We start from the raw sequence: 14,369 nt of genomic DNA, 5'->3' as shown, positions 1-14,369 counted from the left end.
TCCAGTGCTCAGAGGAGTCTATGAGTGTCGGAGCTGTTATCACCACGACCGGTGCGATAAACCGTGCTACAGTTTGTAAAAGGAGAGAAGGGGGTATATAACAGTGGTTCAAAAGTGATGGAAAGATTATTGCCATTTCTAATTTCAACCAAGTTAAGTGCTGGTGGATATTGGTGACTGGTTTGCTCAGCATGGTTTAAGTGGGTAAGTGCCTCTCCTGGCTGCCTATATCACACCCCCATAATAAATAACAAATTAATATGAACAACTTAACAAATAAATGAAAACACTGACCCGTTCGTTCATCGGCTCTGAGTCCTCCCAGTCCCTTGAGTAGTAATGAAAGGGATAGGAATAATCTCCAAGTTGCTCCTGCCTTGCCAAGTCTGATCTGGGTCGCTGCCCAGCTTACATTGAGGAAGAAGTAATTCCCAGTCACTCCCGTCCTACTGGGTCCAGACAGTACAATGAAGCAGAAGTTTTCATTTTTTTAATTGCATTTCTGAAATTTATATTTCCCATTATCAAAGGAAAAAACAAAATAACAATATTAACACCTCCCCCCTTTTACAAAAATATAGTGCAGTTTGTAGTGTTGGCCGCAGCAGTAATAGCTTCAACGCTCATAGGAATTCTATGAGTGTCAGAGCTGTTACTGCCATGGCCAGCACTAAAAACCATGCTATAGTTTTGTAAAAGTGTGTGTGGGGGGAGGGGTTAAATATTTCCAAAATCCAGGGAAAACTACTACTACTACTACTATTGTTCTATTTATTATGTATAAAACGTACTACATAATAATTCAAAGAAAAATATCTTGAAACATAGCCTATTTCAAGGAAAGTACATTTGCTCAAGGAAAGAAAATGTAAAAAAGAATTCAGATGGTGCGTGGGAATGGGGGGGGGGGGGGTCAGTTTATTTGAAAACAAAGCAACCCTGTTTTGTTGTTTTCAATTTCTTTTTTTCAAATAAATGCACATCCCTGAGAGGAACTTTGTAGCTATTTGAATATTGCACTCATTTGAACTTTTGGCAAGTTTATCGGTGACATCTTGCTTCTAGGCAGCTACAGCAGAGATAATAATATGACATCTGTTCTCTGGATTCTAGAATTGTAGGAGGAACAAAAAGAGCTCAAATGTATTTTCTGCTGTTCTGATTCATTCTATAATATGAAACAGTCCTAATATGCTACTCACCTGAATCACTTTGTTTACTCCTTAGGGATAACTGTCTTATTGTCTCTCACTGTCTTCATGCTACTTGTGGCAGAGATAATGCCAGCGACTTCTGACTCTGTGCCATTAATAGGTAAGATAAGTGATTTCTTCCAAAGCAAATATTTACATTAATGATCACAGCTGCAGCAGTAAATTAAAGTTTACCTTTCAATTCATGTGCATTATTCTATGTATGGGAGGGGTTAATATATTGTAAAACTGAACTGGTGAGGAAGCCGTCCTGCAGTAGAATAGCGCTTAAGTATGAGGATTTATGCCAACTAAACCCTGATATAAATTCTTGCCTCTAAATTTGGCATTGATTTCCCTTATTCTATAACAGCAGGCAAAAATTGTAGGAATGTCCTTGATCTGCACATGACCCTCCCATGGCCACATCCTGCTTTTGGAACCACATGTAAATTTTACACATGGATCCCGGCACCTTAAAATTGATTATCAGCACCCAATCATTGGTGCTAATTGGCATGTTATTCAATTAGATTGCATACAGGAAGGCTCTAATTCTATAAACTGCGCCCAACTACTATGCTTCATTGAGCGCAATTGTCATTCATCTGCTGGGCGCTGTTTATAGAATTGCATTTAATGGCATCTAAGTGGTCTTAGATGCTGGTAGGCATTGAATCCTTAGGCACACTGCCATTTAAGCTAGAGTTTTATTGGCCTAAAAGAGTACACCTAAGTCAAACCATGATCGAAATCTGCCCAAAATTCACTCAGAATGCAAATAAACCATATCTACTAGCTGGTTGGCACCTTAGTGTACAGACCTATCTCAAAGTGTTAGGCATCTATCGAGTTAGACACCTACCAGCTAATTCAGTTTTAATGGCATTTTTAATTATCAGCGCCGATTAGGCCAATAAAAAAATTAAGTTAGGCGTCTAGATCGGCATAGAACAGAGTTGCATGCCTGTAACTTCCATTACTACTACTATGAATTATGTATATAGCACTAATAGATGTATGCAGCATTGTACATAGTCACAAAGACAGTCCCCGCTTGAAAGAGCTTACAGTCTAAACAGACAAGAGAGACAAACAGGATGCCATGACATGCCATTATATGCAGATCTCTTTCATGCATATCCATTAGGGGTATCTCCAGTGCAGGATTAACCAATAGGCCAAGTAGGCACGTGCCTAGGGCCCGAAATGGTCAGGGGGGCCCGAAGAAGGAGGGCATCAACATTGTTTTTTCCAAACGGTGATGGGCCCCTCCAGCATCGATCGGCAATGCGGGCCCCCCCTCCGATCGGCAATGCAGGCCCCACCCCAATTGGCAACGCAGCCCCCCCATCGACGGAAAGTAAGACAAGCAAGCAACGTGGGTAAGAAAGGCAACGGGAACTGTAATTGTGCAAGCGGTACTGCTTGCCCAAAGCTTCCCTCTGACGCAGCTTCCTGTTTCCGCCTGGGCGCATGGTGAGGTGGGGCAGGGGGCCCAGTGTACTTGTGTGCCTAGGGGCCCTCAATGAATTAATCCTGCCCTGGGTATCTCGAAAACTCGACTGGCTGGTGGTTCTGCAGGACACGGTTGGGAACCACTGTGCTAACTCATTAATGCTTCCACACTCATTCTCTGCCCGTGATATGTCCCCCAGCAAAAAAATATAAAACAAAAAAAATAGATATTTGACTTAGCACACACACTAAGTCAAAAACAAAAAAGGAGGAAACACAATCCAAAAAGGAAAACGTGAAAGATTTAATCCAAAAAATAATAAACAACATACTTACATGAAAAACTGTAATGAAATCAAGGAAAACTTTCAAATAATTTTTAGTTCATATTCTTGTATATAGGAAGGTTGTGCTCAGAGATATGGAGGAAAAAGGGGAACAAAGTCCCCCCAAAACCTCACCACCCAATCATTGCAGTACTTCACCTTCACAAGTTAATACTGCATCAAAAATAAATAGCACTTGCTTCTGTTTTGGCTACCTGGCTTGAGTTGCTGCTTTTGCTGATGGGGAGGGTGCACCTCTTTTGGATGGTTTTGTTCCCAAAGTGGTTGTATGTTCTCCAGACACTTCCCTTATGTCTCTTGCAGAAGGACGTACAGGCATTCTTTTTGTTATCTAAGTTTTGTTGGGGAGGCAAGAAGCCTAAACTATGGTGGCAGTTAATGTTGGGCTCCTGGGATCCAGGAGGCTTCGGGGTACCGAATATTGCTCTCTATAATCAGGCCTGTCTTTTGTGACACATTCGGGACTGGATTTTGGGTACTACTCTATAAACTGACACCTCTTTGGAATGAGATTATTTTTATCCTGTTTACCTCCTCTCTCTACTTCATGCTCAGCTGGAGGCGGTCCCTCATCCTAGTAAAGGTAGCGTTCTGTTTCAACCGCTTTGGGTGGTGTGGCGGCGGTTGCTTTCGCTGTGGCGTCAGGATCCTCATGTTAGTGTTTTATTGCTTCTGATGGGGAATCTCTCCTTTCTCCCGGGGTTGGTCCCTTCGGTTTTTGGTAGGTGGTGGGCTGGGGGCGTTGAGTGTCTTTTCCATGTTTTGCGGGACGATGGGAGGCTTCTGTCCTGTGATGAGTTGCAGCAGCGTGGCATCCCCCTCCTTGGGCTTGCTTACGCTCATTGTCAATTGCTCCATTACGTGGGATCTTTGCCTGGGGGTTCTTTATCTTTGGATTTTGGGATCCGTTTTCATACCTTTTTGGAGGGGGAGGCAGATCCGGGATCCAGAGTTTCCGTTTCCTTTTTGTATAAGCAGCTTGATGTCCTTGGTCCCTCCCGGGATTTTTCTTCTATATTGGAGGCTTGGCAGCGGGATCTGGGAAAGGCCCTTGGGATGGAACTTTTGCTCAGAGCTCTTAAACATATCCCAGTTTTGGTACATAATGCTGAGCTTCGGGAATGCAACTTTAGAACACTATTAGGAGCATATACTTCTCAAAGCCAAGCCTTCCATCTGGGCTGTGTGGACACCCAACTTTGTACTATTTCCTAACTGAAGTGAATTCTTATATTCATGGCCTTTGGCTTTGTGAAGGTATACATGGTTTTGGGGGGGCTTTGGCCTCTTTTCTGCAGGGCCTGTTACATGTCCCTGTTCCTCTTTCCGCACTTCATATGCTGTTTGCCCACTTCTCTATGTTTTCTGTATATACCTCAGCTGAAAAACTGTTTTTGAGCAAATGTTATATTCTGGGGAAAAAATGTATTTTAAATTACTGGATGGCTGATGTACCTCCTCCTTTAAGTATTGGAGAAATAAACTGCATGAACTGATGGGATGGGAGGCCCGGTTGGCTTCCTCCTCTCGCCGCAGAAGTAGAGACTATCAATATTTGGGCTCCTTATTTGGACATTTTGCCTCCGAGAAGTTATAGTCGCATCTTGAATGGGCTTCAGTTGTTTTCAAACCCACCTGTCTGAACTTTGTTCCTTATGTGCTGTTTGATTTGGGGGTTGGGGCTGGGAGGGGTTGGGGTGTGTGGGGGTTCGATGGGGGTGGCGGGGGAAGGGGGGCTCTTCTTGTGGCCTTGGAGGATATAAGATTACAATCCTCTTTGGCGGGTATATCTACTTGTAAAATAGTGTTTTTGTTGCCTGTCATATTGCCCTTGTTGTCCTTTTTCTTGTTAATAAAAACAGATTTCACATAAAAATAAATAGCACTTATCTTATTGAATAAAGTTCTTTGGCCAAAGAACTTTATTCAATAAGATAAGTGCTATTTAATTTTGATGCATTGAACAACAGTATTAACTTGTGAAGTAGAAGTATTGCAATGATTGGGTGGTGAGGTTTTGGGGGGATTTAGCTCCCCTTTTTCCTCCATGTCTCTGAGCACAACCTTCCTATATACAAGAATATGAACTAAAAATTATTTGACAGTTTTCCTTGATTTCATTACAGTTTTTCATGTAAGCGTATTGTTTCTTATTTTTTAGCACACGCACTGGCAGGGAAACTATTGTTAAATGGCATCCTACCACAAAATGCTTGGATGTATGTATTTTCCAGTAAGTCTTTTTTCCCCATGTTAAGTACACGTTAGCACTTAATGCAGTTTAATAAAAGGGTCCCAAATTTAGGAGCAAAAATCCTTTGAATTTTGATTTCATTGTGCCTAGGGTTGAGGGTTTATTGAGTTTAACTTTAAAAATCTTTGAGAGATACTAAAAGGTGGGAACAATAAAGCCTTAGGAGTCTTTATATCTGGACTCTAGAGAAGAACCCAAGTGAGCTTTATCATCCATAGAGTACCCCAATCAAAACTAAATAATGCACAACCGAGTTCTACGCCTAATTCCTAATCCTGGCTTCTGCTCCTCAGTCAGGCCGTCATTTCATTCCCAGGGCAAGCTGGGAACAAGCTGATCCAATTTTAATTTTGAACCCATTACATGCACAGATTTATAATTCTAATTTTCTTAATGAAATCAATGGAAAAATGCAAACTACAGATGGAGTGGGACAAAGCCAGGATTGGATTACCCTTTTCAGCTGATCAGGGGTGAGTTAGCAACCCTACACTTTGGAGTTGGGGAATTTACAGGGGAGCAGAGAGCCTCAGCAATTACTTAATAGTGACATGTGAGGGGTAATATTATAACAAGACAGCTTAAACATTTTTCAGATACTCACCTAGTTTATAAATGCAACATACCTGCATATAATAGGTTCCTACTAGTGCTGTCCGATTCACAATTTGAATTGATTCACCGATTCGAATAAGGTGAATCAATTCGAATCGATTCAATTTTTAAAAAAATTGGCCTCCCGATTCAATGACCAACCTTTCCCCCTGTGCCTTCCTAAAGCAGGAGCGGCAGAGCTGCCTCTTGCTGGCAGTCTACTGCCGCTCCTACTTGAGGGGGGAGGGTCAGTTGGAAACATAAGAACATAAGCATTGCCTCTGCCGGGTCAGACCAGGGTCCATCGTGCCCAGCAGTCTGCTCCCACGGTGGCCCCCCAGGTCCATGACCTGTAAATGATCCTTTACTAAACTAAAACTAAACTAAACCTTAGGTTTGTATACCGCACCATCTCCACAGAGCTCGGCACGGTTTACAGGGTTAGGTTGAAAAGGAGCTACAATGAAGGGTTATAGGAAAGGAGCTAGGAAGATAAAGAGGGACAGGGTACCAAAGAGCGGGAAGTGTTAGATTTTTGAAAAGAGCCAAGTTTTCAGGTGTTTGCGGAAGGATTGGAGGGAGCTTGAAATTCTGAGCGGGGATGTGAGGTTGTTCCAGAGTTCTGTGGTTCTAAAGGGGAGGGATGTTCCTAGTTTTCCTACGCGGGATATACCTTTTGCAGAGGGGAATGATAGTTTCAGTTTTTGGGAGGATCTAGTGGAATTAGGGTTAGAGGAGTTCCAGAAGAGTGGGATAACGGGAGGAAGGATGCCATGTAGGATCTTGAAAGCTAAACAGGCACATTTAAAGAGGACTCTGGAGTGAACTGGGAGCCAAATCTTTTATTACCTAATCATTTAATATCCTGTATAGTAACCCTCTATCCCCTTCAGTCCCCTTCTCCTTCAGGAAATCATCCAATCCCTTTTTGAAACCCAATATCGTACTCTGTCCTATCACCTCATCTGGAAATGCATTCCAGGTGTCTACCATCCTCTGAGTGAAGAAGAACTTCCTAGCATTTGTTCTGAATCTGTCTCCTTTCAATTTTTCTGAATGCCCTCTTGTTTTTGTTGTCCCCGCTAGTCTGAAGAATCTATCCCTCTCCACCTTCTCTATGCCTTTCATGATCTTACAAGTCTCTATCATGTCCCCTCTAAGTCTCCTCTTTTCCAGGGAAAAGAGCCCCAGCTTCTCTAGCCTTTCAGCATATGAAAGGTTTTTCATGCCTTTTATCATCCTTGTTGCTCTTCTCTGGACCCTCTCGAGTATCGCCATATCCTTCCTAAGGTACAGCGACTAATATGAACGCGGTACTCCAGGTGAGGGTGCACCATCGCCCGATACAGTGGCAGGATAACTTCCTTCGTTCTGGTCGTGATACCTTTTCTGATAATACCCAACATTCTGATCGCCTTCTTTGAGGCCGCTGCGCATTGTGCCACTGGCTTCATTGTTATATCCACCAATACCCCCAAGTCCTTTTCTAGGTTGCCTTCCCACAGTACCATCCCTCCCATCGTATAGCTATACATCGGGTTCCCTTTCCCTATATGCAAGACTTTACATTTCTCTACATTGAAGCTCATCTGCCATTTTTTTGCCCACTCACTCAGTTTGTTCAGGTCTCTTTGTAGTTCTTTACATTCCTCAACAGTTCTAACCCAACTGGAGAGTTTTGTGTCGTCCGCCAATTTTATAACTTCGCACTTCGTCCCTGTTTCCAGGTCATTAATGAATACATTGAACAGCAGCGGTCCCAGTACTGACCCCTGTGGGACACCACTCGTGTCCCCTTTCCAGTCAGAGTAGTGTCCCTTTACTCCTACCCTCTGTTTCCTGTCTGCCAGCCAATTTTTGATCCATCTGCGCACGTCCCCTTCCACCCCATGGCTCCACAGTTTCCTTAGTAGGTGCTCATGGGGTACCTTGTCGAAAGCTTTTTGGAAAGGCCTGCATGTTCCCCCAGCTTCCCCGCTCTTAAATTAAGGAGCTAATAAGGCAGCCTGCAGGATCGCTGGTGCTATAGCGATCCCTGCAGCTGCCTTCGTTCTCAGCGGCACATTCTCTCTGCTACAGTCCTGCCCCAATAATATAATATAACTTTATAACATCATGTATAATAATAATTTGGGCTATATGTTGTCTGTTTTAACATTATGTATATTCTTATGTAAACCACTTAGACTTAAGCAATCTATAAATGTTTAAAATAAAATAAATACTCATATACAAATTTATTTCTATCTAGATTCCATTATAGAATCAGGGGCATAGCTGCCATTGTGCGAGGCCCATAAAATGCCCAAAGCCACCCACTGGTAGGGGCCATCAGCAGCTGAACCCTCCCTTCCACACGCTGAGATCTGGCATCTCCCCCCGTGCTCAGCTATTTACCCACCTGCTGGGACCACCTCAGCTACACCATGAGAGACTGCGCTAAAGGCTGCCATGGTAGCTGGTGGGACTTATCCTCTGCCACTAGACTTGATTTCATAAACAGCGCCTAACCGAAAATTGACAAGCACTATGCACCGTGTTCCTCAGCGCCTTCTAAGAGCCATTTATAGAGTCAGGATCATAATGAATATTTATTACTGCATCACACTTATAATATTACGAGACAGTAAGTTTATGCAAAGTCTTTGAAACTAGTCATCTGATCAGAAATGGCCAACTGTTCAACAATACAAAACTAACATCCTCCTTGCTCTAAAGCAGTGTTTCTCAACTCTGTCCTGGAAAACACCCCTTGCCAGTCAGGTTTTCCAGATGTCCACAATGAATATGCATGAAAGAAATTTGCATATAATAGAGGCAATGTATGCAAATCAAGTCCAAGCAAAATTCAATGTGGATATCCTGCAAATCTGACTGGCAAGGGGGTTCTCCAGGACCGAGTTGAGAAACTCTTCTCTAAAGCATACCATAGTACAAGAGCAAGCTGATAGGAAGGATGAAGTACTTTTTTCCCCCAACAATTGCTACAAAATACGATGATTGAAGATATACTAATAGTGCAATAGAATTAAACATGCTTTAAAAAGGTGTTCTCTCTTGACTTGCAGCCCAGTATTTTGCCAGTACCATGATCATTGTTGGTCTTTCAGTTGTTGTGACAGTTATCGTGTTGCAGTATCACCACCATGACCCAGATGGGGGTAAAATGCCAAAGTGGGTAAGTTTTACTTGCTTTTAGCCAATTGATTTTATTCATTTGCAACTGAATGTAAAAGATAATCATAGCAAGCTTGTGCTATTCAGAGGCGTAGCGAGGATAAGAGGTGCCCTTGTCCACCCCCTGCTCCTTCCCTGATTCCCCCTGACACGCGCTCCCTTCCCTTTCATCGTACCTCTAGATGTTCACCGCCGCGAGCAACAAGAACTTCAACGTGCTCCTCGTGACCCCATTGGCTCTCCCTCCGACGTCACTTCCTTTGCGCGGCACCTGGAAGTGACATCAGTGGGAGAGATGACGCGGTCGTGCGGAGCACATTGAAGTTGTTCCTCACAGTGGTGAACATCTAGAGGAATGGGGGAAGGGAATGGGGTGCGCACGAATGAGGGGAGGAGTGGAAATTGTTAGGGGGAGGGGGTGGAGAGGCGGAGGGGTGCTACCGCCCCCCCCCAACATGGTGCCCAGAGCGGACCACCCCCCTGCCCCCTTTACTATGCCACTGGTACTATTATATGTGTGCCTAGAACCCACCTATATGGCAGGCCTGCACAACTCCGGTCCTCGAGGGCCGAATCCAGTCGGGTTTCCAGGATTTCCCCAGTGTATTTGCACTGCTTCCATTGTATGCATATTGATCTCATGCATATTCATTTGGGAAATTCTGAAAACCTGGCCTGGCGAGGGCCAAAGTTGTGCAGGCCTGCTATATGGCACAGATAACCGGACTCATTAGAATAAGCAGGAAGATCTCCATGCCTGAAATGTTCAGCAATACCACACATTGAACACTCTCTGGGCTACAATACAATTATTTTTAATTTGGAGAAAGAAGAGGTTATTGACACTATGCATTCCTTTCCTTTCATTGCTGTGCAGTTGTTAGCCCACATTAAATCAAAGGTCTCAAAGGGGGAACAAATGAAAACTCCAAGGTAAAGAAATCAAAATATCTCAAAGATCCTGTACCTCCACGATTGTGCATCTATGGGAGTTAGCCACACCTTGAGGACTGATATTGTAGTCCTGATGGAACATGCTGGGCTTGCAGTTTCGTAGTTGGCACCAAATGTGTGCTATCAAGCATTGCACTCATTAGCGTCTGCTGTAGATGACCTCTTATTTCCACTGTAGCCCTTGCTTTCAATGCTCTTCAAAGCTGCAGAAAGGTCTGAGAGGAATTTTTAGCTTTATATTAATTTATGTTTAGAATTACAAAGTTGCTTTCTGGACTCCTATTAGGCAGGAGTTTGTAATGTCTGTTCTAGAAAAAGTGAGACACATAAAGTGATACCAGCCTCCAGTCTGGCACCTAATTATAACAAATTAGTAGGTTGATATTTAAAATGACTTATCTAGGTAGCCACACCTGTCACTCCGATAAATCCTCAAAGAAATAGAGAGAGAAAACGGGCCTTGCCCTTTGAGTAATACGTATTTTTGCAGCCCTCGGCAGGCGCTTTAGGTTAAAATAAGGGATTGCTCTAACAGCTGTTCTAACAGACTAAATGACGTTTGTCGTATTATTTGAGTGAAAATATTTCAGCCTTTTGAGGGGCAACGCTGGTTAATATCCCCGGAAGAAGATCTGTTATCAGATTGAAATGCCCATTCTTTGGGAGGGCATCGGGAGTTTATTACCTCTAACCAGCGCCAGTTAATGGGTTAGAATAGATCACACAAGATACCGGTAAGTGTTGCCTTTCTTCTAGCTTTGAAAGAGTTAGAATCAGCAGTATTTGTCATTACTTTATAACTTTTTAAATGACACAAGAGTTGAAATATTGTTAACTCTTTTGTCACATCACTCTTTAGAATAGATACACATTTGTATGACTCATAAGAAGTAACAATATTAGGAAGGGGAGGTGGGACAGGCATATATGATTAAAACATGCTTACAGGATGTGGACCTGTAATAATATATAAATTATAAGAGGTCCTATAATTTGACCTTCTGTAATTATGATACGCTTATCTCTGATTTAGCTAGGTGTTTAGAAAAAGAATATATTGGACACACATGAACGTATAAAGCATTTGAATAAAAGTGTGATTTCTTGAAGGTGAAAGCTCTGTGGAGCCATTGTTAGACATTTTTTCCTTGACCATCCATGTTTAACCTATGGTTGTATAAAAAAACTCAGATAAATCCAGTTAACATGACCAGCCCTATGGTATTAGACACTAGTCTAAATGAACCTTCAGCCGTACTGCCTCCTCATTTGTGGTCTAGCATCTCCTCTCCTCTGCTCTATCCTCTCCCCTGCAGGAGGCCAGCATGCTACTTTCCCCTCTCTCCTCTCCAGTGGCCAGAATGTCCCCTTTCTCTCCAACATCCCCTTTGAGTTTGCCAGCTTCTCTTCTCCCCTTCCCTGCTACCTCTGCCAGCATCTCCCCCTTCTTCTTCTCTGCCACATCTGCAACTGCCTCCCCTACCTCTTCTGGGACTGGCTATAAAATTAAAGACTACACTACTGTATTGATTGAGGACCCTTGTGGAGTGTATAGATTGTGTTACTGTATAATGTAAAATTAAAGAAGCATCGGTTTTGCACAGACCCTGTAAGCAGAGACCTGTGCAGAAACACTGCTTGGTCCTGTCCTTCTCTGACAGGAAATCTGCCTCGGAGGTAGGCCAAAGCAGGGCTTCAGCTTGGGTCTATGCTTAAAGGCCTGTCCAGTGCCGATGCATTTTTAATCTCCCAGGAAGGAGGCAGCAGTGGCAGGCCTGGCAGTGAGAAAGGAAGTGGAGGAAGGCTCTCTTGTGCATCAGAGCAGCAACATCCCCCCAGCATTGACACTATGCCAAAATCTTTACAGATCTCCTGAGCCTTATTGCTGATCCGTTACCCAGTTAGTGGACTGATCATTGCCTCTAACTGGGTAAATGCCAATGCCATCCTAGTTCTACGGCTGGACTGCCCTGGTTATCCAGATAGTGCCAAGATGGGCAGTCTGGATCTGGGTATGGATCCAGTGTCCGAGACTTAGGGATACCAGACGTCCAGATTTCCACGGACATGTCCAGGGGTCGGGACAGCTTTTCATAATCCGGCACTTTGCTGGGCTTTGAAAAGCTGTGTTGGGCAGCCCAACAAGAGCAGGCAGCAGGGGGTAGGGCTAGGGAGGACTTGGGGGCAGGGCTAGGGCAGGGTGGGCATAACTAGACGGGCCTGTGGGTGGGGCTAGGGATCTGGATTTTCTGAAAGGAAATTCTGGCAACCCTAGCGAGACTTAACCAGGTAGAAGTCACTCCTACCCTTAAAAGTCTCACTGAATATTGATGCCTACACATTTAAGGTTAGTGTGACATGTAGTTGTAATAAATAACCAATCATGGATATAAGTGAGTTTCATACTGAATCAGCATAACACAGATGCAGGCATAGTGGATTCTCTGATGAAGCTGTGAGTGAAATGGGTTCCTGTTGGAATTGCCTGTTACAGATAAGTGCTATCTTTTTATTCCTGCAAAATTGTTTCAGTAGTTTGGATCATCTATGAAATGTTAAACTTTTTTTTTTTTAAATGGGCCCATTGTGGTGATTTTTTTGACCCATGATTGATACTAGCCCGGTGGAGCTTTAACTTCTGAGTCCTAGAATTTGGGACATTTCAAGTATATCGCTCTTTTTCTCCTTATTGTTTTTTTTTAATAAAAACAGATAGTGGAGTTTGATAAGTGTATATATATATATATATATATATATAAAAGGGTGGCTTGAAAATTTGGTAAAAAAGCAAGTTAAACGATGTAGTCTCCATTGAGGGCTATACACTCGGTCCAACGAGTTTCCATTTTTTACATAAATTATTTTTCCTACGATGTGAAAAAACTGGAAACTCGCTGGACTAAATGTGTAGCCCTTGATGGAGGCCACGTTGTTTAACTTGCTTTTTTTTTTTTTTTTACCAAACTTTTGAAACCACTCTCATAATTCACTGGGCTTTTGAGTTGTGAGATTACTAAGCACAGTGAATTTTTCTCTTTTGTTTCTTGTGAATTATGATCCACACTAAGCCTTGAAGAAAGACTCATAAAATATATTCTAAAGGTGTGTACATTCTAGATGAAAAACTGGGTTTTTCTTCATGCACAGTTGTCCCTGGATCTATAAACTCTTCAGTTCGATCCTGATGTGTGATGCTGCTCTAATTAACATGCTTTTGATTTCTAGACAAGAATTATCTTGTTGAATTGGTGTGCCTGGTTCCTGAGGATGAAGAGACCAGGAGAGTATAAAGTGCGCCCTGCCTGCCAGCATAAGCAGCGTCGTTGCAGCTTGTCCAGTGTGGAACTGAACACTGTAAATGGCCAGCAGTCTAGTAATGGAAATATGCTTTATATTGGTTTTAGAGGTCTAGAGGGGGTGCAAAGCACTCCCACCACAGACTCTGGGGTGATCTGTGGCAGGATGACCTGTTCTCCATCGGATGAAGACACTCTGCTCCATAATGTGCACCATTCCGAGGGTGATCCCGATTTGGCCAAAATATTGGAAGAGGTTCGATACATTGCTAATCGGTTCAGGGACCAAGATGAAGAAGAAGCGCTTTGCAATGAGTGGAAATTTGCAGCTTCTGTGGTTGACCGCTTGTGCTTAATGGCCTTTTCGGTCTTTACTATCATATGTACTATCGGAATTTTAATGTCGGCACCAAACTTTGTTGAAGCCGTATCTAAAGATTTTGCTTAAGTTAAAATTGCAATCTACAGTATCAGTGACCCACTAAGGTATGTTGTGTGATACATACATAGTCATGGTGATATGACTTTTTACATGCCTGATATGGTGATATGACTTTTTACATGCCTGGTTTCATTAATAAACTCTTACTCAAGGTCATTCATCAACAAGCCAAGGAATGACTATGTAAATTACTATGTTGAGAAAGTTAGTTGTACAAGCTCACATAGCATATTTAACTATGGATAAGTATCTTAAGCTACATGGTCCAAAGAGTCCTGCAATAAAAACATGGGCAGTGTGAACTGATATTCTGAAGATGATTTAACTAATTGAGGGGTGGGGTGGAATAGAAAAGTGATAGTAATCATTTTAATTTGGTTTTTATTTAAATAACTTGTATATCATTACTGCTAATGGCAATGTGAGGGCCAGGCACGATGGCCCAGGATATCAAGCTGAAGAGATGTCATGACATTAATGGAGTTAGAACAAAGGTGAGCAGTAGGCTGGCAGCATCCCCAGAGGCTGGCTCCTCCCTCCCAGGCTGGGCAGACTTCTCCATCCTAGGCCAGCTACATCATCATAAAAGGACCCTTGTTCCCAGCTGCTTGGGGTACAGTTATTATGTCTGGTGATACTCCTGAACTTTGCTTT

At 42.9% G+C, this 14,369-nt stretch overlaps 1 protein-coding gene across 11 annotated transcripts in view; it reads left to right on the top strand.

Moving 5' to 3' along the window:
* The window catches only part of CHRNA7 (cholinergic receptor nicotinic alpha 7 subunit), a 160,109-nt gene extending 146,088 nt beyond the window's left edge, over window positions 1-14,021 (top strand). For all 11 annotated transcript variants that reach the window (XM_033919625.1, XM_033919619.1, XM_033919623.1 and 8 more), the window contains 3 exons: window positions 1,228-1,314; window positions 8,915-9,024; window positions 13,203-14,021. In XM_033919625.1, coding sequence (XP_033775516.1) covers window positions 1,228-1,314; window positions 8,915-9,024; window positions 13,203-13,721 — 716 coding nt within the window. In that variant the 3' untranslated portion in view covers window positions 13,722-14,021. The remainder of the gene's footprint in view (window positions 1-1,227; window positions 1,315-8,914; window positions 9,025-13,202) is intronic.
* The last annotated feature ends 348 nt before the right edge of the window (window positions 14,022-14,369 follow it).

This window comes from Geotrypetes seraphini, chromosome 14, assembly GCF_902459505.1.
Source record: "Geotrypetes seraphini chromosome 14, aGeoSer1.1, whole genome shotgun sequence".
NCBI lineage: Eukaryota > Metazoa > Chordata > Amphibia > Gymnophiona > Dermophiidae > Geotrypetes > Geotrypetes seraphini.
Note: the sequence above shows the minus strand (reverse complement) of the source record. Positions and strands in the feature narration are given on the sequence as shown.